General features: G+C 38.3%; 1 protein-coding gene across 12 annotated transcripts in view; it reads right to left on the minus strand.

Moving 5' to 3' along the window:
* Positions 1-25,921, minus strand: part of EML4 (EMAP like 4) — a 164,286-nt gene that overhangs the window by 10,895 nt on the left and 127,470 nt on the right. For all 12 annotated transcript variants that reach the window (XM_045447026.1, XM_045447031.1, XM_045447023.1 and 9 more), the window contains 6 exons: positions 20,995-21,146; positions 18,938-19,063; positions 18,500-18,631; positions 17,727-17,794; positions 7,367-7,455; positions 5,937-6,034 (listed from right to left, as the gene is read on the minus strand). In XM_045447026.1, coding sequence (XP_045302982.1) covers positions 5,937-6,034; positions 7,367-7,455; positions 17,727-17,794; positions 18,500-18,631; positions 18,938-19,063; positions 20,995-21,146 — 665 coding nt within the window. The remainder of the gene's footprint in view (positions 1-5,936; positions 6,035-7,366; positions 7,456-17,726; positions 17,795-18,499; positions 18,632-18,937; positions 19,064-20,994; positions 21,147-25,921) is intronic.

Below are 25,921 nucleotides of genomic sequence, written 5' to 3' on the forward strand. Positions count from 1 at the left end.
ACAATCCAATTCTGCCACCCTTTTGTTAAGAGCCCACCTAAAACACTGGATTTCCCAATTTCTTTTGCAGCTAGAGGTGGTGCAGAAATCACTGAGTGGGGCTTCTAGGGAAACTTTAAGAGAACTGATTTAGGAGGAGCAGTGTCTTTTCCCCTTGCTCTGATCCTCTCCTCCTGGAACTAGATCTGATGACTGGAGAATGACAGAATACAAAGAAAGGAAGATCCTATGTCCCTGATGACTTTTGTTTAAATGATAACACATCCTTCATTTTTTTACTGCAATATATCCTGTTACACGAACACTGAATCCTAATCCCATACTGGATTAGTTTCTTGGAGATTTTTTTTTTTAATGTTTATTTATTTAGAGAGGGAGAGAGTATGAGTGGGGGAGGGGCAGAGAGAGGGGAGGGGTGACAGACAGAAATCCAAGCAGGGTCCGCGCTGTCAGCATAGAGCACTATGTGTGGCTTGATCTCACGAACCATGAGATCATGACCTGAGCCGAAATCAACAGGACGCTTAACCACCTGAGCCACCCAGGTGCCCCGTTTTCTTGGAGATTTCTAAGCAGACTGTTAAAGACTCTTTTATGCTTCTCTTTTTGATGTATATTTTCAATTACCAAAATCCTGGCAAAAAGGACTTTACTTTTACCAGCATTTCTTTCCTATCAGGACAGACTTTGTAATAGTACACCATTGCACCTTCAATATATTACATTTTCTACGCTAAGGTCTCAGAATGTGTTAAATCCTTTTACTAACAATTGGAGTCAAAGACAACGCCAGTGTGCTGGCACTCAGGGGCAGAATAAAAGCATCTTAATCCTTGGGGGCCTGGGTGGCTCAGTTGGTTAAGTGCCCGACTTTGGCTCAGGTCATGATCTTGTGATTCATGATTTCGAGCGCCATGTCAGGCTCTCTGCTGTCAGTGCAGAGCCTGCTTCACATCCTCTGTCTCCCTCACTCTAGTCCTTCTCCAGCCCCTCTCTCTCAAATAGAAATAAACATAAATAAAATTTAGAAAATTTTCAAAAAAAGAAAAAAAAGGCATCATAAAAAAAAGCATCCCACTGCAAACAGAATAGAAACTTTAGGTTGGTCAGAACACTTAAACTCTTTCAAGGAAAATACACAATTATCCACAATTAGAAAACTATTTTTGAACTTTCATAGATTCATATTAAATGCTGAAAGACACCCTTATGTAACACCCGGGGTTGTCTCATCTAGTTACTGAGAACAATGCTGCTGCTGATGGCACCCAACACTGAGCAGAGAACATTCTATGCACAGGGCATACACGGTCAACTCTCAATCTTCCAGGAGCCTGCAGGAGGACGCCCACTTAGCAGATGAGCAAGTCCAGGAGGCAAAGAGAGGTTACATAACTTTTCTGAAGTCACTATTATAAAAAAGAATTGGTGGAGCCAGAGTTTAAGCCCAGGTCAGAGATGTCTGGACCAAATGAAACACAGCATTTAAATCATGCTTATCTTTTACTCATTTCTCTAACAGTGAAGATGAGCAGAAAGTAATTTAAACGTAGCATTTCAGAAAAAGAATTTATAAGTAAGGACTTTTTCAGTACATTTTCAAAATAGCACAGGAAAAGCTGAGGTAAAGAAACATTGTATGGAAAGCAACAAAACTATAAAGCCTCACAATCCTCAAAGGTATTTCAGATAACCAACCAGCAGTCTTCAAATTCTTCTAAGCTATAAAATCAAGAGAAGCCCCATATACAAAGCAAAGAAAATCAGATCCATACTAGCCCGGCCCAGCCCCACCCCCAAACCCTGGGGCTTTGCAGAAGTTAAAAAGAGCTTCTGAATCCAAAGCCTTTTTATAAACTTTTCCATAGCAGCAGTTATAAAATCAAACTGCTTATACAGTGAATATATGATATAACCATGAACCCCTGAATCCCACAGGTTAGTCAGACCACTTTTTCTAGTCTGTATTAAACACTAAGAAGATGGATGCTTTCATGGGAAGTAAAGAAAGACAAAAGGTCATTCTAAATTATACGATCTGAGTGAGAGGCACAAAATGCCACAGATCTGGTCAAGTAGTCCCAGGGTGTGTGCTAGAGGGGATGTGGAGAACCCAAGGGCAGCAGGAAGATGGTGCGCTCCCAGGGGCAAACGCGGGAAGTGAGGTGGCAGACAGGCCACAGAAGAGAAAATGAAAGGCTGCCACACAGAAACAGTATGGAGGGATGACTCCATTTTTTTTTTTTTTAAATGTTTATTTTTGAAAGAGCAGGGAAGAGAGCAAGCGTGGGGAAGAGGCAGAGAGAGGGGGACAGAGGATCCGAAGTGGGCCCTACGCTGACGGCAGAGAGCCCGGTGTGGGGCTTGAACCGTGAGATCAAGACCTGAGCCGAAGTGGGACACTTAACTGACTGAACCACCCCGGCGCCCCAGGATGACTCCATTCTATGTCTCTTCCTCTCTATCCCTCAGCCAGCCCAGAGAGGTCAGGCTCATGGAGAGAAGATCATTTCTTGGAAGATCACTAGGGTTCCTTCAAAGAGAAGTTCCAGGACCATATGTGTAGAAACAAACTTGAGGTGTTTGAGGGGGAATATCTGCTACATAACAAACAGCATGTAAATTTCAATGAAATGGAAAAATAAATTTTGTGTGTTTATGGAAACTACAGTGGGAATTAAACTTTAGGATTGACATCAAATAAGTCAAGGCAGAAAAGAGCAAAGAAACAAGAGCCCTAATAGGTCCAAGGCCAGCAAGTCTAGAGTACAACCTGGCCGCACGTATGAATCTGTCCACAGCAAGTGCTGTGCAGGTGGTGGCGGCAGGGTGGTCAGCACGTAAACAGAGCCACAGAGGCAAATGTGGACCGTACCACCTAAGGTCTAGGGTAGAGGGACCTGAACCAGGACCACTTCCAGGGGAAGCTACTGACCTACTGGGGATCGAGGTGCCAGGCTTGCTCACTTCCTCATGATACTCTGGTTACACATGCAATTTTTGTCTAAAGGGAAGTACTGGCTGGAGGATGTGCATGTCCTGTTCCCTTGGCATTTATAGATCTTATTTTAAATGAATAAACTAGCATTCTGATTACGAGTTGGTTTCCTGAGGCCTGCTTATGGAGAGGAAAGCTGGTTGGCCAGAGGAAACTAGGATTCGGTCCCTTATCAGTTATAGCTCTTGTAAATTGGTATTTTACACAGGAGAACCTGTGTGATATAAGTCCATGTCTCTAAAAGGGTCTTGTTTTGTTTTTTTAGCTTATTACAGTGAGCAAGGCCTTGGCCTGTCACAACCTTGTCAAGCAAGCCACCGATGAGGGACTCACACATCATCAGTTAGCTGCCTTTTACTGAGACATGCTCCTTGGTGTTCTTGGTACCAGTCATCTTCTCATCTGACATTTCCACAAAAAGTGATGCCATCAAGAGGGACAGGCTCCAACTGCTTGCTTAATTCATTAGAGAGACATTAGAGAGACATTCATTAGAGAGAATTCTCTAAAAATTCTAAATAAATAGGCTTCTGCAGCTATGCTGGTTACTTAAAATATTGACTAGTAATAGGAAAATATTGGAATTGAAAGAGAAAACAGCATTTGTATCGGCAACCGTGAATAGTTCCTAATCTTCACAACAATCCTATATAGTAGGAACTATTAAAATGTCCAATTTTAAGATAATAAAATCAAGATTTAAAGAAGTTAACTAACTGGCCTAAAGTCAAATCTATTACCGGCAAAACCAGCATTAGCTCGGTTCTGTCTGTCCTCTACCCTAACAGACACCAGATAAAAGCGGTCAACATGAAACTGTAACACCAGCTGGTGGAAGCAGACAGCAAGGAGAAGTGACAGCTGGAAGCAAAGTACAAAACACAAGATAATTAGAAAAGCAGAGTAGCTGAGCCTCTCATTACAGGCTCAAACAGCACTATCAACTTTAACAGTTCCGAAGGAGATCTCAAAATAATATTTTCAAATGCTTTCAAGATAAAAGCTGCTTAACTGAAGAAGGCTAAGTCTCATGCAATTGAGACATTTCTCAACACTCTCAAGGTCACTCTCAGGACAATGAGACAAATACTGAAAAACCTGAGGCATTATCATTACAGTGGAAAGTCTGCTGTACTAAGAGAAGAGGGTTCCGGCCCCAAGTTTGCCACCATGTCAAGAGGCAACCAAGGCCAAGTCCTTTATCTTTTCTGAAACTCAGTCTCTTTATCAGTAAAATGAGGGCTGAGCCAAGTGTGTGCTACAAGGCTCCCTGGAAAATTTTATGATTCCACCATTAAATTATAATTGATATACTCTGTTTACTAAGACATGGACTTTTTTAAAAGGTTGAGGTAAAAAATAATTAAAAACTTGGTGCCTGGTGGGGTAAACCTCAGTAACCGAAAATTCCTTTCAGCGGAGCATTTCACTTACTCATGTGGTGCAAAGAGGCATTACTGTACTATTCCACATCACGAAGATAATAAATCAATTAAAAAAGATTTCAATAGATTACTGGGTAATGATTCATAATTGTTGTCAAGGCAAAAAAAATAATTTTGGATAAATTCTAAAACTTTGAGGTTGCTTGTAGACTGTTTGTAGGCTGGTTTTAGGTGCACATACACAAAATAAATAAACAAGCCTCTTCTCTGACTAGTAAATGGGTTTTGCTCATGTACATGCTTCTAAAAACAAATTCTTTTCTCTCTCTCCCTAAAACTATTTTGGATCTGTGCTGCCACTAATCACTAATTCATCAGTTTTCTAGCCCTAATTTCCTAACACACACACCATGCTACCTCATTTTCTATAAAAATAATAGTTACCACATACTGAGTAACCTATTATTTGCCAAGCACTATTTGAAATACTTCATATGTATTAACTTATTTTAATCCAGTGAAGTAGAAAACTGCTATTATCCTCATTTTTATAGATGAGAAAATTGAAACAGAAGGTTTAAGTAACTTGCCCAAGGTCACACTAGCTTGTAAGTGGTGAAATAAGAATTCAAATTCAGGTAGTCTGATCCCAAATATGTGCCCTTGACACTATAGTATACTACCTGCCTTTCTTATCCTGCCCTCAGCTCAAATGTATACTTTTTGAAGAAACAAAAATCTCATATTCCTGGTGTCCAGAACATTTCTTAAATTAGCAGAACACTGTCAATAAGGTAAGTACTTAGTATGTCCACAGAATTAAATCGAATCTTTACCTTACAATGATAACCTACTCAATCAGGACAACAAATTGAAGGAAATATGCTTCTGTTAACTCTCTTAATAAATTACTTTTAGTGGTAAGAGAGGTGACACAGGAAACTGCAGGGTGTTGGGGGTGGGCAAGAATGTGGGACACCGGGATTAAAAGTGAGATTACCCTTTCATTTCTGACTTACTCCATTTTCAAGAAGTGTTATTATTCTAAGGGTTTCCTATGGACACAGCTGTGGTTTAAGAAATTGCCTTAAATCGAGTCAAAAAGAAGTATTAAACTCCCATCAAAAGGAGAAACTTTTTTTTTTTTTTTGAGATGGGGGGCGGGGAGGGCTGGGAGAGAGAGAAATTGAACATGCGAGCAAAGGAGGGGGCAGAGGGAGAGGGGGAGAATCTTAAGCATGTTCCATGCTCAGCACAGAGCCCAACACAGAGCTCGATCTCATTACTGAGATCATGACCTGAGATGAAATCAAGAGTTAGATGCTTAACCGACTGAGCCACCCAGGAACCCCAAAAGAAGAAGTATTTCTAAAGCACACAGGGAACTGCAGTATTTTGCTGTCAAGTAATCTTCATTTTCAGAGTGAGATTAAAGTTTAAAGCAGTGAAAGATAGAAAATAATGGAAACATCAATGTAAACATTTAACTTTTTAACAGAAGTAAAAATTTCCAGCAATTTTCCAGCTTAATTTATTTTCCTTCAGCCACTTACAGTGCACTTTCCATATCTGCTATATTTTCTTCCATTTTCTGAGACTACATAGAGGTAAATGAAGTTGTCATGAGATCCTACAGCCAGGAGGGTGCCATCTAGAATGAGACAGGAAAAAGTGTTAGCTAGAGAAATGTACTGATGGGATTCATTTGCTGCTACTTTATTGGACCTGTATTAAATGCCATTTTACAGATGTTGCTAAATCTCATGAATTTAACTGGTATTTGGTATTTGATGAATAAATCCTTCCATCACTAAGCGCACTTGAACAACAGTCATTTTTTCAGAGAACTCACAGGCCTTGGACCCTAGCCTCATCTTCTTCTAGGTAGCTACAATATGGCCCCAGGAAGGTTAACCTGTCTTATGGGTCTAGGTACCCAGTACTCACAAGCCGAAGGTACAATTGCTCATTTCAGTGGAGCATACATGACTTCTCTAACTATAGTCTCTTGGGAATGGACTATATTCTCTTCTTTCATGGTCTCTTCTATTGTTCTTACCACTTAACAGATGGTCAATAAAGTCTAACTGACCTTTGGATTTTTAACTACTACACTTGCAGTAATTTGTTAGTAGAGACTAAAAAACCAAACAGAATACCTTTTCTGCCTTAAGATAACTTGCCAGGCTTATAGCTTGAAGCAAATACTTTTCCTTCCACGTTCAACTCAGAGAACAGTATTCTGTGGTTCCTTTGAAACAACTTAGAAGCAATCAAAAAAATCCTTTGGATCCCACACTGATCCAACAACTACTGGAATAGATTTTCAAATATAAGCAAAAGTCACTCACACTAACTCCAGGGAAGAATATGAATCAAAACCATATTAATAATGGGGAAAAGGAATTGGAATACTGTGAGAACATAATTAACATTTTGAATAAGGTGTAAAGAATTATTCAAATAAGGCTAAATGAATTTATCAAATTCTTATAATGAGCTGAGTATTTTAGCTAAGTAGCAAAACCAATCATTACTATGTAGCCAGTAATAATGTAACTAGATTTTAAAGAACCTGAATAGGTTCTATCACAGTGTATTTTGAACATTACTATAATTTCTATTTTCTTACATATAAAAAAAGGTTGCTAAATAGATGTAACAGTCAGTCTAATACCTATCCAAAATTCTAAGTATGTGTGTAATTCCCCTAAAATGGGATTTGACTGTACTATATTCTGCTTTCAATTGCAAAAGCAGTTGTAACAGTTTGTTCTAAATTTGCTTGATGATTTATAATGTTGTTTAACTTTAGAAGTTCTTTTGCAGTCTCCTGCAGAATTTAATCTGATACTGGGGGAAACATATTCAATACTTAACAAGTCTAGAGAGTAGGAAAAAAAATAGTTAGTTTTATTGGAAGTGAAAAAATGCACTTTCAGAGAAATGCTGTGAATGCCAGGATGGGGGTCAATCTGCCTACCTACTGAGTAGCGCATCACAGAGAGCTGTTCATTCCCATCTGTGTGGATAGAAACTAGATCTCTGGTTTCTGCATCCAGAACAAACCACCTATTAAGAAGTAAAAATCAAAATTTTCTTCAGATGTCAGCACTTAAAGAAAAAAAAATTGCTTTTTTCCCTTTTAAAAAACTTTAACGAATTTTAACAATGCCCTGAAGTATGACATGATGACATGTGTCCTTCTAATGAAGGATGAACTCATTTGCAGAGTGTTGCTAAATACAATATAAATATGTGGGCCTAGGCATGTTCTCATTTCTATTTAGGATTCATTGAATGCCAACTGTGTCTCTTTGCTAGGCACCATCTAAACACAAAGTTAAGATGACAGGATTAATTTTTTTCAAGATTATACTCGAGATGGGGAAGAAGAAAAGAGCCAATTGAAACAAAGAACAATTAAGTGCCAATCTCAGTGATGGTGACCATATACAACAGAGGAACTCATAGAATGGAAGTGAATGATAGAGGACACGGAAAAACCTTTAAGGAAGGATGTAGGATTGGTTGAGCTGAATGCTGTGGGAAAGAGGTACAGGCAGTTCAAGCAGGAAGAGTGACAGCTGCACAGCTATGGAGATGGGAAGGAGCACAGACAGTATGAAGGTGGGAGGGGAAGGCAGAGGGCCATTCATTTGGTGTGATTTCAAATGAATCACCAGGGGGCGCTCTGCCCTTCCAATACCTCCATACGTGCACACAGCTCAATTCTTTCAAAAATAGTTTTTCATTCACATTTACAGGAAAAGTCAAAATGTAAAAGCTTTTTGGAGGTTAAATAATGACTTAAATTCCACTATATAATAAATGACTTATCAAACCTTTCTATAAGAGCACTTGAAGGAGGGGGATGTGTTTCAGAAAAGCATGGCAAGATATGAGGTATAAAGCAAAGACTGGGAACTAAGGACAGACAACTAGAGACTGGGTAAGTGAGAGGAGGGCCCGGTACAGAGAGCACACACAGCTAGTTGGAGGAATTTAGAGTTGGCATTGCCTGGCTCATATCAGTCACTAAATACATATATGGAGAATGAATAAACAAGTATAACATAACTCTTGAACATGACAAAAGCCAAGTTTTAGCAAGGAAAAAAGCAACAAGTTTTGTTTTTAAGATGGAAAAATTCACCACTAAAATCAGCCAATATAGAAATCATAATGACAGTTCCTTACAATTTTGAAGTCTTAAAACTAAAACCTGGAAAGAGACCATTTCTCCTTCAGATAAAAGAAATACATTTTTTTAAATATGAAATTTATTGTCAAATTGGTTTCCATACAACACCCAGGGCTCATCCCAACAGGTGCCCTCCTCAATGCCCATCACCCACCCCCCATCAACCCTCAGTTTATTCTCAGTTTTTAAGAGTCTCTTATGGTTTGGCTCTCTCCCTCTCTAACTTTGAGTGCGTTTGAGTAGCTTGTGAACTAAGGGTGCAAGCTTCTAGGTAGCTAGCCTAATTTATAAGTTCTGTCTGCTACATGGATAAGAGAAATAGCTTCTATTTATGAATACTTATGGCCAAAATTAGGAAACTGGCACTCTGAAGCTCTATGCTGCAAGTTTGCTGATCATTTCCATTTCAAAAGGTGTGTAACTTTACTGCAACTAGACAGTACCCACAGATTATAGGTTTCTTCTGAGAATGTAATTCATTAATCAATTTTTTAAAAAGACTGATTTAGTTATTGAGAGAGAGAGAGAGAGAAAGAAAGAGCACGCTTACGTACAAGCAGGAGAGGGGCATAGAGAGAGAGAGAGGGAGAGAGAGAGAATCCCAAGCAGGCTCCACAGTCAGCAAGGAAGGAGCCCAATGGGGGACTTGAACTCACGAACCATGAGATCATGGCCTGAGCTGAAATCAAGAGTAGGATGTTTAACTGACTGAGCCACCCAGGCGCTCCCTCATTAATCAATTTTTATAGCTACCACCATGAAACTCATCTGAGCCAAGAAATGCCAAAGGTGAAGCCAAGTGAATTGCCTTTTCAGAGTAAGGGCACAAAATATTCCAACTCAGACTGAACAGACAGACCTAAAGAACAATGAGATGACAACACCACACTGTAGGTATCAGGTTTCAAGTTTTTAATGAGTTTATGGAAACTTTATTATACTTTCTCAAGCATTTGAAAAATTGCCATTCTTTATTTGGAGAGCCCCAACTACTGTTTTAAGACTGTTTCCAAGTCAGTTTAATCTTCCTAGGAAAACTGCAAATAATTTTCTCTTTTTGGAATTCCGTTAAAAGGTAGTGAAAACAAAACAAAACAAAACAAAAACAAAAACCCAGAATGTCTGTTGGTGTAAGATGTAGAAACCTAAAGCTCTGTGTTGTTTACTGATTAGAGATGGTAGCGGTCCAAAATAAAATAAAAACCCTGCCTATGTTTTCTATTTCTTTAATTATATACCAAAAGTTAATTAATCTGCTTTAGGCAAGTAATTCAACAACTTTGCTATAGAAAGAATCCAACTTCCAATAGGACCTTAGCAATAATTTTAAAGCTCTTACCCTTTCCATTACATGAATTATGTTCTAGCTTTCAGAAAAGACTTTTGGGCCCAGGACCTCTGTTTCTAATAAATGTACACAGAAGATGAGAAATTCTATAGCAAAGGGAATTTTCAAGAAATATTTACGTTTTCACTGTGCTGAACTGTATGTATTTTTATTTCAGTACGGAATATATACACTGGAACCAAGCTTCTGCTTTAAGATAATTTGGAATCATTATTGGGACTTTTACGTCCTGTAGGACCTAATGGATCCTTCTAAATGTATCACAGACTGGAAATCTTTGGTCATACACTTAATCTGACTTGTGGTTAAGTACCAAAATGTAAAAAGATACTATATTGATGTCTTTAGTGGCAAGAAAAGAATCAAGATTTTAGAGATGGGCAGTATCGTATTTTAAAATCCCTAAATGAATATATACGTTCCTAACAGGAGTTAAAAAAATATTCATGCTCATATAAAGTGTGTCCGCTGGGTGGCAGGTTTGTAACCCACCCCCCCATGCCCTGCGCTGTCCCCCTCCTTCTTTATGATCTTCTACTTATAAGAATAGGAATATGGCTTTTATAATCAGAAAAATGTAAAGCCACAAAACAGGGGGAAGAGAAGCCCAATTCAACCTTCTTATTTTACAAATAAAAAACAATGACATGCTCTGATTTCAAAACATCTGACCAGTTATCAACCAACCAGTCAGGTGACAGAGCCTCTGACCCTTGGGCTTTTCACTAATATCACACAAGGGAAGGAGATGATGCATGGAAAGTGCTCTATGTCTTTGAGATACACTAACATTTAGAGATCCAGAGAAAAAAGGAGTTAGCAAAGGAGGCAGAATAGTTTATAATCTAATTGAGGAAGACAGAATGAGTTCATAAAGTGGTAAATATTTGGAAGTAACACGAATTATACAAGTTATAAGGTTTATGAAGTTTCAGAGCAGGGTGTAGTCACTGTGGAGATGGGTGGTCTAGGATTTCATTGTACCAAATGTGGCAAGAAACAGACAGGTGGAGAGCACTAGACAAGAAACTACAAAAAGGGCTGGCATGTTTATAAAGGACAACAACTTGACCATGCTGGCTAGAGTGCTGCGGGAAAGATTTTTAATGAGCTTTAAAGGCCAGGCTAACAAGCTTAGGGGCTCCTGGGTGGCTCAGTTGGTTGAATGCCCGACTTCAGCTCAGGCCATGATCTCATGGTCTGTGGGTTCGAGCCCCACATCAGGCTCTGTGCTGACAGCTCAGAGCCTGGAGCTGCTTCAGATTCTGTGTCTCCCTCTCTCTCTGCCCCTCCCCCACTCATTCTCTCTGTCTCTCTCTCTCTGTCCCTTTCCCACTCATATTATCTCTCTCTCTCATTCTCTTCCATTCTCTCTCTCTCTCAAAAATAAATATTAAAAAAAAATTTTTTTAAAGGCCAGGCTAACAAGTTTGGATTCCACTGTTTAGGTGTCAAGAAGAACGTAGTTATTAGCTACATTGCTAGCTTGCCAAAGTTATAGTCACCATCAAATTTGAGGAGCTGAGCCAGATCACTTAAGTCTCTCCAGGTCAAAGGTTTTATGATTCCAGGTCAACTAAATTCTTTACCCGCCTAGTAACCAGGCTCACTTTCCCAGCTTGCTTCCTTGTCAAAGCTGTCACTATCACTGTAGACAAGAAGAAATTCTGGCATCTTCTCTGAAGTCATTTCTCTGAGTCTGTCCACTCTCCTTTCCATCCGTATATGTTATACATTACTATGTATATTACATTATTATGTATAGAACATACTTGTTCTATATACTGACTCAATTTTGTGGATTCCTTTCTTTGAAACAATTTTCAACTTTAATCCTTGCTTTTTATTCTCCTTATCATCACTTCAGGTCTACTGATTTCTCTAATTCTGTGGGTCTCACCTCCATTTACCAGCCTATAAAATGACTATGGCAAAAACTCACTCTTTAAATACTGTATGTTGGTTTGGAAATAGAAGCCAAGACCAGAGTAAAGTTCTGTGAAAGTTACTTGGAGAATTCTGAGTTGACATAGACCTGACATCCTGATGGGATGGTATCTGTGGTTCCTCTGAGGTCCAGAGGTGGTATAAAGATTAAGTGCCTTTGAAAAACTGGTTTCAAAACACAGGAAGGGGAAGGAGAGTCAACTGGGGTCTTGGAAAAGTCAAGCAGAATGTATTTTTACCAATAATTTAGAGATTATAAACTTCCAAATTCATAAGAGTTCAGGTTTACATTTATTGTTAGTTCTATGAAAAACTTTAAATCCCATCAAGAAACCCAAATTTTAGGGGTGCCTGGGTGGCTCAGTCAGTTAAATGACCTATTCTTGGTTTGGGCTCAGGTCACGATCTCACAGGTTTGGGAGATTGAGCCCCATGTCGGGCTCTGCACTGACAGCTTGAAGCCTGCTTGGGATTCTCTCTCTTCCTCTCTTGCTGGTCCTGCCCTGCTCATGTGTGCTTTCTGGCTCTCTCTCTCAAAAAATAAATGAACTTAAAAAAACTAAAAGAAGAAACCCAAATTTAAAAAAATGAGAAAATGAGACAGTGTGGTAAATACACGGTGGAATATTCAACTGCCATAAAGAATGAGACCTTACCATCTGCAACAACACGGATGGACCTAGAGGACATAACATTGAGTGAATTAAGTCAATCAATGAAAGACAAATACCATATGAACTCACTCATGAATTTAAGAAATGAAGCAAACGGGCAAAGGGAAAAATGAGAGGGGCAAACCAAAAAACAGACTCTTAACTACAGAGAGCAAACTGATGGTTACCAGAGGGGAGGTGGGTGAGGGGGTGGGTGAAATAGGTGATGGGGATTAGAGTGCACTTGTTGTGATGAGCACTGGGTGTTACATGGAAGTGTTGTACACCTGAAACTAAATGTTTTTTTAAATTTTTATTTTTTTGAGGGAGAAAGAGAGCATGAGCAGGAGAGGGGTAGAGAGGGAGGAGACACAGAATCGAAGCAGGCTTCAGGCTCTGAGCTATTCAAGCACGTGGGGCTTGAACTCACGAACTGCGAGACGATGACCTGAGCTGAAGTCGGGCACTTAACCGACTGAGCCACCCAGGCGCCCCCACCTGAAACTAATACTACACTGTATATTACCTAACTGGAATTTAAAATAAAAACAAACATTTTTGGAAGAAACTGAAGATCTCCATAAATGGAAAAACATCTGTTCATAAATTAAAAGACTTAGTATTGTTAAGATATTGACATTCCCCAAACTGACCTACTGAAAAAAATTCCTATCAAAATGCCAGCTAGCTTCTTTGTAGAAACGGATAAAACTGATCTTAAAATTTCCATGTGGAAATTCAAAGGATCCTGAATAGCCAAAACAACCTCAAGAAAACAAAACAAAAAAGCAAAAAACCACCCCCACCCCCCAAAGTTGGAGGTTGGAGGACTCACATTTCCTAACTTCAAAATTTACTACAAAGCTACAATAATCAAGGCTGTGGTACTGCCACAAGGATGGACATATAGACCAATGGAATAGTATTCGGAATCCAGATGGAAACAAATACATTTATTCAACTGACTTTCGACAAGGGCATCAATACCATTCAGTGGGGAAATGTTGCTGTAACAACTGGATACCCACATGCAATAGAATGAAGGTGGAGATCTGCCTTACACCATATGCGAAGATTAACTCAAGATGAATCAAGAGACCTAAAGGTAAGAGCTAAAACTATAAAGTTCCTAGGATAAAACAATGGAGTAAATCCTTATGACAAAGAAACAAGAGAAAGAATAGATGAATTGGACTACATAAAACTTTAAAACTTTTGTGTCATAAATGTTACCATCAAGAAAGTAAAAAGACAATCCTTGGAACAAGAGCAAATATTTGCAAATCATGTATCTGATAAGGTACTAAATCCAGAATATATGAAGGATCCTTACAACTCAACAATAGAAAGACAAACCAATTCAAAGATGGGGACAGGATGTGAACAGACATTTCTCTGAAGAGGCTATACAAGTCAAAACCATAACAAAAAAGCATTTCACATCCACTATGATAGCTATAATCAAAATACAATGACAAAAGCTGGAGGACATGTGGGGAAACTGGATCCCTCATACTTTGCTGGTGGAATTGTAAAATGACGTAGCTACTGTGGAAAACAAGTTGGTTGTTCATCAAAATGTTAAACACAGAGTTATCACATGGCCCAGCAACTCTACTCCTTACTATATGCTCAAGAGAGTTGAAAACATATGTCCACACAGAAACTTGTATATGAACGTTTATAGCAGCAGTATTCATACTAGCCAAAGAGTGGAAATAAGTTAAATATCTACCAACTACCTGATGAAGGTATATCCTACAACAGAATATTACTTGGCCACAAATAATATAATAATACTTTAAATGGGTGACTTTTATGATATATGAGTTATATATACCTCAATAAAGCTGTTAAAAAGGATCCTTATTATGTGAGGATTAGCACATTAAGGAAGAACTATGTCCCCTTAGGGGTATGCACTTTTGTTTCCCTTAGAAATTGTAACAGTAATACATTATTTAAAAAAATTTTGTTTAATGTTTTATTTTTGAGAGAGAGAGAGAGAGAGAGAGAGAGCGAGCGCAAGTGGGGGGGAGGGCATAGAGAGAGGGAGACACAGAATCCGAAGCAGGCTCCAGGCTCTGAGCTGTCTGCACAGAGCCTGACGTGGGGCTCAAACTCATGAACCGTGAGACCATGACCTGAGACTAAGTGGGATGCTTAACCGAATGAGCCACCCAGGCACCCCAGTTACATACATTGCTTTAAATCATAATTTTATTTATCACTATAATAATTTATCTACACTTGTGCTTACTTCTTGATTCCAAGAAGTAGATTTCTAGATTTGGACACGAAAAGATCTTTAAAGATTTTGCTAGTCACCTTCTCTGGATCATACACGTGTTGCATTATATTAAAAAAAAAAAATTCCTTGCCCTAAGTGTATGACTTTTTTTTTTTTTTCAGGCTGAGGGGTTAGTGATCATAATCTGATCTGGCTACACTGAGGAATTTTCAGTTTAGACACTAGAGCCAGGTATTCACAGACCCAGGTAAAAAATAAAAATAAAAGAGAAAGTTCTCCGGGAATCAACAGTATCTAACTAGATGCGAAACCAAAGACAGGAATAACGTACAGAATGAACATGCATAATGACATTTCTCTTAGATTCTAAATAATCTCCAGTTTTTATTTAGTTATCCCATCACTCTCATTTATAAGGTGTTTTCTACTCACACCTCCAAGAGGAATTGATTGACTTTAGTTTACATCACTTAAATTAAGTGAGTGACTTTTCATTTTAAGCTGGTTAATGACGACTTTGCAGCTATATAAATCTTAGAAAATAACTTTAGTGTATTTAAATCAGATTAGTTTTTCCTTAAAAATTGGGGCTCTGTATACACTGTGCACACACACACACCCGGCTCCATTCATTGAATGAAGTGCTGTGTCTCAATGACTCAAATCCCTTTACCCCTTGCACTCTATTCAGTGTTTAATTTCTTTGTATAAATAGTAAATGTTTCTAAAATCTGTCAGCGAGTGATTTAACCTTCAAAGGTAAACTTTCCTTACAATACTTCTAAGTAACGCTACAAACACCATAAGCATGTGTCAAGGAGCACTGATGGAGTAGTGGAAAGACATCAGCTTTGGAACCATATAGAACCTGAGTTCAAATCCTAGCTCAATTTCAAGTGATAAGCTCTATGGGTCTTGGTTTCCTGTCTGTGCAATGGAGATATTAATAAATATTTTGTTGCACTCTTGTGAAAATTTAAAGAAATATATAAAAATAATTTAGTACAAGGTCTTAGCTTCAGCATTTGTTGACATTCGTTCAGCTGCCTAAAAAACGTGAAGTGAACTCCTTTGTGGTTTTCTGAAAACGAGTTTAATACTTTCTAGCTCAGGTTGTTTCTTATGTGCCTAAGACTTTTTTGTAAAATAAAAAATAATTTCCGTCAAATCCTACAAAGTGACCTGCCATATACCTAAGGTGAAATAATAATCTAATACCAACATGCATTTTGGAGAAATCTGAGATAGTAAAGCTGTCTACATTTGCAAGTTTCACTTAATCTCCCTCCCTAGCACCCTAATTCTAAAATACAATTATTTCAGAATCAGTCAAATAGCATCTCTATTACATATCCATGTTTCACAGTTTATCATTGGAGATCTGTTTTTCCATGATTCTGAAAGATTTGTAGTGCTATAAAGGAGAAGAAACTTGAATGTTTTGACTTTCTAGAGGTGTTAATTTGTATCCAACAACCAAAGGGGGAAAACTTGCTATAAAAAAAAAAAAAAACAAAAACAACTCCAGATGACTAACTTTAGAATTAAATGAACTGGCTGATTTGAAATGTTTATCATATAAACAAAAGTGTTTGTATAAGTGTGTTCAAGATAGTTTCACCTCATCAGAAATCAGCATTCCACATTTCCTATCGGTTTAACTTTTGGAAATTTACTTCATATTTTTCTTCTGCCTTTTTAATAAAGAAATTAAGTTAGTTGTGATGAAGGCTTCTTACTAGCAGAGGCAATAAAAAGGACTCAAGGATATACAGATAATAAATACATGTTACTTATTAAGGTTATTAATGACAGGTACTATGTAAGGTCTGTAAAGACAAGTAATTAGTAACAATTTCAGGAAATAAACCTTTATTTATCTATCTGTGTAACATTAAAAAAAGACAGGATGGGGACGCCTGGGTGGCTCAGTCGGTTGGGCGTCTGACTTCAGCTCGGGTCACGATCTCGCAGTCCGTGAGTTCGAGCCCCGCATCAGGCTCTGGGCTGATGGCTCAGAGCCTGGAGCCTGTTTCCGATTCTGTGTCTCCCTCTCTCTCTGCCCCTCCCCTGTTCATGCTCTGTCTCTCTCTGTCTCAAAAATAAATAAACGTTAAAAAAAAAAAATTAAAAAAAAAAAGACAGCATGACAAAAGCTATAGAGCAATTTATAAAAGCTCAATTGGGTTATTTCAGTTTCATATCCCTTTCCTTAAAAAAAAAATGAGTAAAGGGGTGCCTGGGTGGCTCAGTCGGTTAAGCATCCAACTTAGGCTCAGGTCATTATCTCAGTTTGTGAGTTTGAGCCCCTCGTCAGGCTCTGACAGCTCAGAGCCTGGACCCTGCTTTGGATTATGTGTCTCCCTCTCTCTGCTCCTACCCCACTTGCATTTTCTCTCTCTCTCTCAAAAATAAATAAACCAAAAAAAAAAAAAAAAAAAATGAGATGACAAATTTTCTGACACCATAAAAAGTTCCACCAAGGAGAGTCAAGTCAGCAGAATTACCACTTTCTCAATGAAGCCTATCCTAACCACTCTATCATTTTGCACTGCACCCTCTCCCAATCCCTCTTATTATACTCAGTGCCCCACCCCTACCCTTCATGGCTTTTAACATTTTCTAACTTAATTCGTTATAATATTTATTTTTTATTCTGCCTCTACCCACACATAGTAAAACATGGGCTCCAAAGGGGCAGGGATTTTTGTTTTGCACTGAAGTAGTCTGAATGCCCACAGGAGTGTCCAACAAATGGTAGGTGCTCAAGAAATAATTACGGAATGATTGAATGAGGATACATAGCAGGTAAGAGCAACACGCATATTCATATGCCACTTAAGAGATTAATTCTCTAGATCAGATTGAGAACATTCCTGAATAAGTTAATCATCCCACCACTTCAGATTACTCAGCTCACATTTCCCTTCAAGACCCTACCTGCCTGAGTGCGTTCCTATGGCCACCACTGTGCCACTTGGATGAAAATCTGCACAGTGTCCTGGTTCCTAGAAGAGAGACAGACAGCTGTTGGGGAGTACATGAGAAAGTCTCCCTAGATCTATGGGATAGTGGCAAAGACATCTGAAAATAACTGGTTTCATATAATCATAGAATTCCGATCAACTTTATTGTAGCCAATGAAAAATATCACATGGATATGAGGTAAAAGAATTTCAGAGCAGGAAGGGTATGTGGGCAAAGTGGTGAGGGAAAAGGACAGCCAGCTTGTGGCTAGGCAGTGTAACAATAAGGATAATAACAACAAACATGTATACAGTTCCTTAGTCTGCAAAGAACGTGTATACACACTTAGGCTAGAAAAGGTGGATGTCTGGGTGGGGTAGGGAGAAAATACAGTGAGAGATCAACTCAAAAAGCAGAAAGTAGAGTCTGTTAGTGAGCAGTGCTTACATAGAATCCAACTGCAACACCACCAGAGGCCCAAACATTTCTGTAACAATTAATGCTCCATAAATATGTGAAATTTTTTTGACTTTTTTTCTGAAACTGACAGAAAAATTGAGCTTTTGCCCTAATTTGCTTCTTTAAAGTGGGTTCACATTACACTTTCATCCTTATTTCATCCCCTTTACTAAACTGTATAAATATACTTGGTTTTAACCAATGCTGAGTCCTTTTTCCTTTGCTGCTCCCAACTGCCGTTTGGGGAGTTTCTGTGGGGAGATTATAACACATTTTGTTTTACTCACATCTACAAGCCTGGTCCATTCCAGCCTGTGTTCTACTGAGTTCCACATGCACACCTGTCTGTCCTGAGCACATGTCAAGAGCAAATCTTTAAAGGGATGTGTGGCAAGACCCCAAAGCTCATCTGTATGACCCTGAAAATGAAATACACCCACTGTTATAAGAAACAAAGGGTATCATCAAAAATATTCAGTTAATGATTAAAATCATACATCAGGGCACCTGGGTGGCTCTGTTGGTTGAACATCCAACTTCGGCTCAAGTCATGATCTCATGGTTAGTGAGTTTGAGCCCCACATCGGGCTCTCTGCTGCCAGCGTGGAGCCTGCTTCAGATCCTCTGTCCCCCACCCTCTGCCCTCTTCCCGCCCCCTGCTGCTCATGAATGCGCTCTCTCTAAAATAAACATTTAGAAGAATTGGTTACAATCATACATCTTACCTGTACTTCTATTTGGAAGCCATCATTAAACGTTCCCCGTAAAATGAAGTTTCGTGATGTGCCTACTAAAAATTGATCTGCCTTTCCTTCTGCTACAGCTCTGATTGTTCCATACTGATCAGGAACCTAAAAGATAAATTTGTAAAGTCACCATAGATAATAACATGCATTAATTACTACCTGAAGACTGCATTTATAGCTGTAAGCAATTATGGGGTAATAAATGACAAAATTCCAAAACTGAAAGTCATATGGTAATATTATACTAATAAGTTTATTTGTTCAATTACACAGAAGTTATCATGCATTATTATCAACATTCTTTGCTTTAGTCAATTTAAAAAAAAAAAATATTTACTTTGAGAGGCAGAGAAAACGTGCACATGAGCATACGAGTTGGGGAGGGGTAGAGAGAGAGTGTGAGAGAGAACTCCAAGCAGGCTCTGCAATGTCAGTGAAGATTCCGACACAGGGCTCAATCCCATGATCATGACCTGAGCCAAAATCAAGAGTTGGACACTTAACTGAGCCACCCAGGCGCCCCTGCTTTAGTCAATTTTTATATTTATATTTTATATGATCTCAAGAGTTAAGGGCTAGAAGTAGGGGAAAAAGGAAAAAGTTCTATTAGACCACATGAAAAGTGTGGTCTGGTGTTGTTATTTACCAGTTATGTTATTTTGGGTACATCATTTAGCTAGCCTAAGACGAATTTCTTTATCTGTAATATGGGGAAATAATAATACATGCCCTACCTATTCTTAATTGTTGTAAGAATAAAAATGTAAGAATAGCCCATGTGAAATTTCTTTGTTAACTAAAAAGCAATATATTGTGAAATGTTATAACTGTCCTTATAGGACTCCTTGGGAGATCAATCTCATATGTGTTACATGGTATATACTCTCAGTGAATGGTGTATTAATAATAAGCCCAAGGAATGACCCTGAAATAATACAATTCTTTATAAAGGAGGACACGAATAATTGAATTCTAATGGTAATCCAAACTGATGGCGAGGGGAAGAATGAACTAGATGGTATAGCTTTTGATTACAAAGAATGTAAGTTATCTGTGGAAAAAAAAAGAAAGAAATAGTAAAGGAAGTGACATTTCCCTGGTGAACTTAAGGTTGAGATAAAGGGAACCTTTCGACTTATCTTCTTGGAAATAAAACCAAGAGCAGTATTATCAGGATCCTCTTTTTTAGAAAACATTTTGTCTGGAAAACATGTTACATGTTGAAAACACTGAGCCTAAATTAAAAATTTAAATCACAAAAAAATAGAACACTAAACTGAGTGAAATTTGCCCTTGCTTTGAGAATCACTGACCTATAAAATACTATTCTTAACCATTTCACATCCAGAGACAGACCTCAATTTATAATTAGCAAACTTTCACTGAGCACATAATATCTGTGGATACACTTAGTCCATGATATGAAGCGGACACAAACTTAGATAACTAGCAATTATCATTAAGCCCGCTGTTTAAAATTACTTCCAATTTGTTTTAAATGTTTTATTTTATTTTTGAGATACAGAGAGGGAGGTGCAGAGAGAGAAGGGGACAGAGGATCTGAAGTGGGCTCTGTGCCAATAGCAGTGAGACCAATGTGGGACTTGAACTCATGAACTGTGAGATCATGACCTGAGCCAAAGTCAGACGCTTAACCGACTGAGCCACCAGGGCGCCCCTAAAGATTACTTTCAAGTTTTAAAATCAAACTGCTTATTTTGTATGCCTTGGAACTGGATAGTTTATTAGATGAATGTCTGAATTTTAAATATGCATGGTTATATTTTTGGATCGCTATAAACTAATCTCAGAAATAAACAACTAGTTATTCTGACCAATATATTGTTTTTACTTTTTCAAATTATTAATGAATGGTCCATTTTCCTTCTTCCTTTTTTTTTTTTTTTTTAAGACAATGAAATGACAAGAACGTGTACCAATTTCCCAGGAAAGTGTGTTATCTTAATGTGGGATGAAAGACATGCATTTAGAGGGCTTAATATTTTAAAATGTTCATGTTTCATTTTCATCCTTACCTCTATTTCTCTTTCAGGATTCAGATCATGATCCCACAGAATTATTTTTCGGTCTTTCCCTCCTCCAGTTAATAACATTCCATTTCTCATCTGACAAAGTGTGAACACACTCCCATCATGAGCTTTGATTTGTTTGCTGATCTGATAAACACCTAGTAAGATGAGAGTAAAAAAAAAAAAAAAAAAAAAAACCACTAGTGATACATTTTCCATCAGAATTTAGTGTCTTTTTGGAAGAAAACTTTATACAGTGAATAATCAAAAATTCCTACTTTTGCATTTATGTCAGTATTTAGTTACTCTGAAAACATTTCAAAATAATTCTTACAATAAGATAAGCTAAAGTAGTGATAACTCTACAGACAACACAGGATATCTTAGCCTCAGAACTTACTATGTCTTATAATCATTCTGTATGGTAGTTACGGTAGGTATTACTCTTCTGATTTTAGAGCTGAGGACACCACATAGCTAGTGACAAAGCTGTGACAAGTACTCCAGTCTTTACTCACTGTTCCTTTAACTTTCCCCAGAAGTCTTCATTTCCTGCTGAGGTAACAGCCATAACATTTAACAACCACTGTTGATGTGGAAGCCTTCTGCTCTGCCTTTACTTTACTTGCTATGAAATGGAGGACTGAGAAAGATACTGGGGCAGAAGTGGGCACTGGCAGCCTAGAGCTGTGGCTTTTGATCAACTAAAGAAGTATTTTTAATATATTTTTTTAAGTTTATTTTGAGAGAGAGAGAGAGAGAGAGAGAGAGAGAGAGAGAATGAGAGAGTGAGCATGAGAAGGGAAGGGGCAGAGGGAGAGAGAAAATCCCAAGCAAACTCCACACTGTCAGTGCAGAGTCTGATGCAGGGGTTCCAACCCATGGACTATGAGATCATGACTTGCACGGAAATCAAGAATTGGATGCTCAACCAACTGAGCCACGCAGGCGCTCCGAGGAGTATTTAAAAATTTTTTTAAAAAAATTTTACAGAGAGAATGAGAGCACACATCAGGGAAAAGGGGCAGAGGGAGAGAATCTTAAGCAGGCTCAACACTCACACAGAGCCTGATGTGGGGCTTGATCCCACGACCCTGGAATCATGACCTGAGCTGAAATCAAGAGTTGGATGCTCAACGGGCTGAGCCATCCAGGTGCCCTCAACTAGAGAAGCATTTTAAAAACCGGTCCAGTTGTACTAATATGATGGCTGAATGATAGCCCAGCTTTCTTGTATCTCTACGGAACTTTACATGTACCCAGGGAGGGAGAGGGCAGGTCCATAAAAAAATATTTAAGTAAAGTCCATGTGGAGATTAACAAACAAATTATGTACATACATACAACTGGCCCCTGAATAACAAAGGATTTAGGTGTGCCAACCCCTTGTGCAGTTCAAAATCTTGTGTATAGCTTTTGGCCCTCCAAAAATTTAACTAATAGCCTATTGCTGACCAGAAACCTTGCTGATGATACCAACAGTCGATTAACATGTATTTTGCATGCTGTATAAATTACATACTGTACTCTTCCAATAAAGTAAGCTAGAAAAAATATTAAAGCCATAAGAAAATACATTTATAGTACTGTACTGTAAAAATGTGTAGGGGCACCTGGGTGGCTCAGTAGCTTAAGCATCCGACTCCTGATTTAGGTTCAGGTCATGACCTGACAGTTTGTGGGATCCAGCCCCAGGTTGGGCTCTGCACTGATGGCATGCAGCCTGCCTGGGATTTTCTTTCACCCTCTCTCTCGCCACCCCCCAACCCCCACCCCCAAGGGCTCTCTCTCTCTCTCAAAATAAACTTTAAAAGAAAAAAAAATACTGGGGTGCCTGGGTGGCTCAATCAGTTGAGTGTCCAACTTCGGCTCAGGTCAAGATCTCACAGCTCCTGAGTTCAAGCCCCACGTTGGGCTCTGTGCTGATAGCTCAGAGCCTGGAGCCTACTTCAGATTCTAGGTCTCTGTCTCTCACTTCCCCTCCCCTGCTCGTGCTCTGTCTCTCAAAAATAAACATTAAAAAAAAAAAAAATCTGCACATAAGTGGACCCATGCAATTCAAAACCCATGTTGTTCAAGGGTCAATTATGTATGTATGTATTATATATATGCAATCAGATACATATGTGTGTGTGTGTGTGTGTGTATATATATATATCAGATCCTTTTTAAATTAATTAGTTAAATTTTAAATAGGCTCCATGCCTACCATGGGGCTTGAACCCGAGATCAAGAGTGTCATGCTGCACCTAGTGAGCTAGCCTGGTGCCCCTCAGATCCTCTTTCTTAAGAGTGAGGGTAAGATTTTAGTATTCAAACTATAACCAGTTCATTTCCTGAGACCTTCTCTTTGGTATTCATGATATGTTAACTCAGAGAAGCTCTTTATCTGGCTAGTGAGGCTAGGAGAGCAAGAGTAAAGCTCTTAGGAAGATATCTTGTAGAATTAGTAAGTAGGTTACAAATGGGACGGTAGAGCCTTGTTTAAATATGGCCCAAATCAGTCAACAGATCTTAAATCGCTTGGAAAAATGAAAAAAATTACAAGTTTAAAAATTATTCAGTGGGAGAAATGGGTGAAGGTGGTTAAAAGGTACAAACTTCCAGTTATAAGATAAAGAAGTTCTTGGAAGTTAACACACGGCATGGTGACTACAGTTAAGAATACTGTATTGTATATTTGAAAGTTGTTAAGAGAGATTTTTTTTTTAAGTTTATTTTGAGAGAGAGAGAGAGAGAGAGAGAGAGAAGGGGGTGGGGAAGAGCAGAGTGAAAGAGAGAATCCCATGCAGGTTCTCTACACTGTAAGTGCAGAGCCCAATGCAGGGCTTGAACTTACGAACTGTGAGATCATGACCTGAGCCGAAATCAAGAGTCGAATGCCTAAACGAGTCACCCAAGCACCCCTAAGAGAGTAGATCTTAAAAGCTCTCATCAAAAGAGAAAAATCTGTAACTATGTGAGGTGCTGGACGTAAACAAAACTGTGATAGTCACTTTGCAATATAAACATTTATCAAATCAAATCATTGTTATATATCTTAAATGTATACAAAATCATATCCCAATTATACCTCAATAAAACTGAAAAAAATTGTTCATTTTCTAAATTGTTCAACTGAAAAATGGATAAACACAATATGTACATTTATAATGTAATATTATTCAGCCACAAAAAGAATGAGGTATTGATACGTGCCACAACATAGATGAATCTTGAAAACATTAAGGTTCTAATAAAAGAAGCCAGTCACAAAGGACCATATACTGTATGACTCCATTTATGTGAAATGTCCAAAGGAGGCAAATCCCTAGAGACCAAAAGCTGACGAATGGTTGCTACAGGCTGCCGGGAGGGAGAAATAGCAAATGACTGCTAATGGACCCAGTGTTTGTTTTTGGGGTGATGAAATGTTCTGAAATTAGATAGTGGTGATGGTTGTATGACTCCATGAGTGTACTAAAAATCAAGTGTACATTTTAAAAGGGTGAGTTTTATGGTATGTGAACTTAATAAATCTCAATAAAGCTATCATTGAGATTGTTCATTTTTACTTATCTATTTGAGCTGCCACTGTATTTAAGAAATTAACTGAAATTTGTAGGGCTTTGGTATCCTTTAAAAAAATGCTGCAGCTGGCTCTAAAAATTACTCAGTGTGAGGATGCTAGTGGTACAGATACTTAATAGAAAATTGTATTTGGCAGGGAGCAAGGAAATGGCTTCCCTGATTTGGAGTAGAGCTTGCTTGAATCAGCAGAGCTGGGGGCAGAACTCCAACAAACTTTTATTCATGTCAACTGCCTCAGTGCACATCAACATTCATCACCTAAAAATACTTTAAACACTGAACACTACAACTGTGTCCAGCAGGATAGCCAGCCAATTATTTATCATGGCTCTGATGTGACCAAGAAAGAAAGGACATCGGAGAGATGTAAATTTTTTGAGTATTGTTGGATTTGGGCATTAAGACAAAAAAAAAAAAAAAAAAAAAAAAAAAGCAAAGGGCTTATTTTCTCATGCATGGTCAAATAACAACAGTAGTCTGAAAGTACCATGGTACCATGCAAGAAATTACAAAAAAACACAGAGATGTGGAATTTCATGGATCTCCATCAGAATGTAGAAATATGCAATACAGTTTTCTTTTAGTTCAGTCTTCCATACTTTCAAACACCACATAAACCTCATTAAACACTTAAGATCTTCCTAGAATGATGGAATGTTAGAAAACAGAAAATAAACCTGAGGAACAAATGCTTCATCAAGAATAAAAATATCTAAGTAGCATAAACTCCATGAAATTTTCACTTTCTACCTCCTACCCCAGGAGAGTTATTTCCTGAGAAGGACCTAATATTAGCTGAGCTAAAGTTTCTGTGTTTCAAATTTATACAAATTACCAAAGCTCCCTTTAGACAGTATTTACTGAGAAAACAAATTTTCAGTCAGGGCGCCTGGGTGGCTCAGTCAGTTGAGCGTCTGACTCTTGATTTCGGCTCAGGCCATGATCTCATGGTCAGTGAGAATGAACCCTGCATCAGGCTCTGCGTTCACAGGGCAGAGCCTGCCTGGGATTCTCTTTCTCCCTCTCTCTCTGCCCCTCCCCTGTGCACTCTCTCTCTTTCTCTCTCTCTCTCTCTCTCTCACTCACACACACACACACACTCTCTCTCTCTCTCTAAATAAATAAATAAATAAATAATAAACATAAAAAAAAAAAAGGCCCAAATTATCAAAGATTTCTTTCTCATGGGCCTGTATTTCTGACATTCCAATTTAAGCCAAATAATTTTTGAAATACCTACCAAGAAAAATAATTATCCTTGAATTTAAAAACCTACTGTACCTTCAGGTATTTAATTTCAAATCTCCCCTTTCTTGTCATCTCTAACAGAAACAAAGTTTCCTTAAAAAGCAGTTTACCTTGA

Source organism: Leopardus geoffroyi, chromosome A3 (assembly GCF_018350155.1).
Source record: "Leopardus geoffroyi isolate Oge1 chromosome A3, O.geoffroyi_Oge1_pat1.0, whole genome shotgun sequence".
Classification (NCBI taxonomy): Eukaryota; Metazoa; Chordata; class Mammalia; order Carnivora; family Felidae; genus Leopardus; species Leopardus geoffroyi.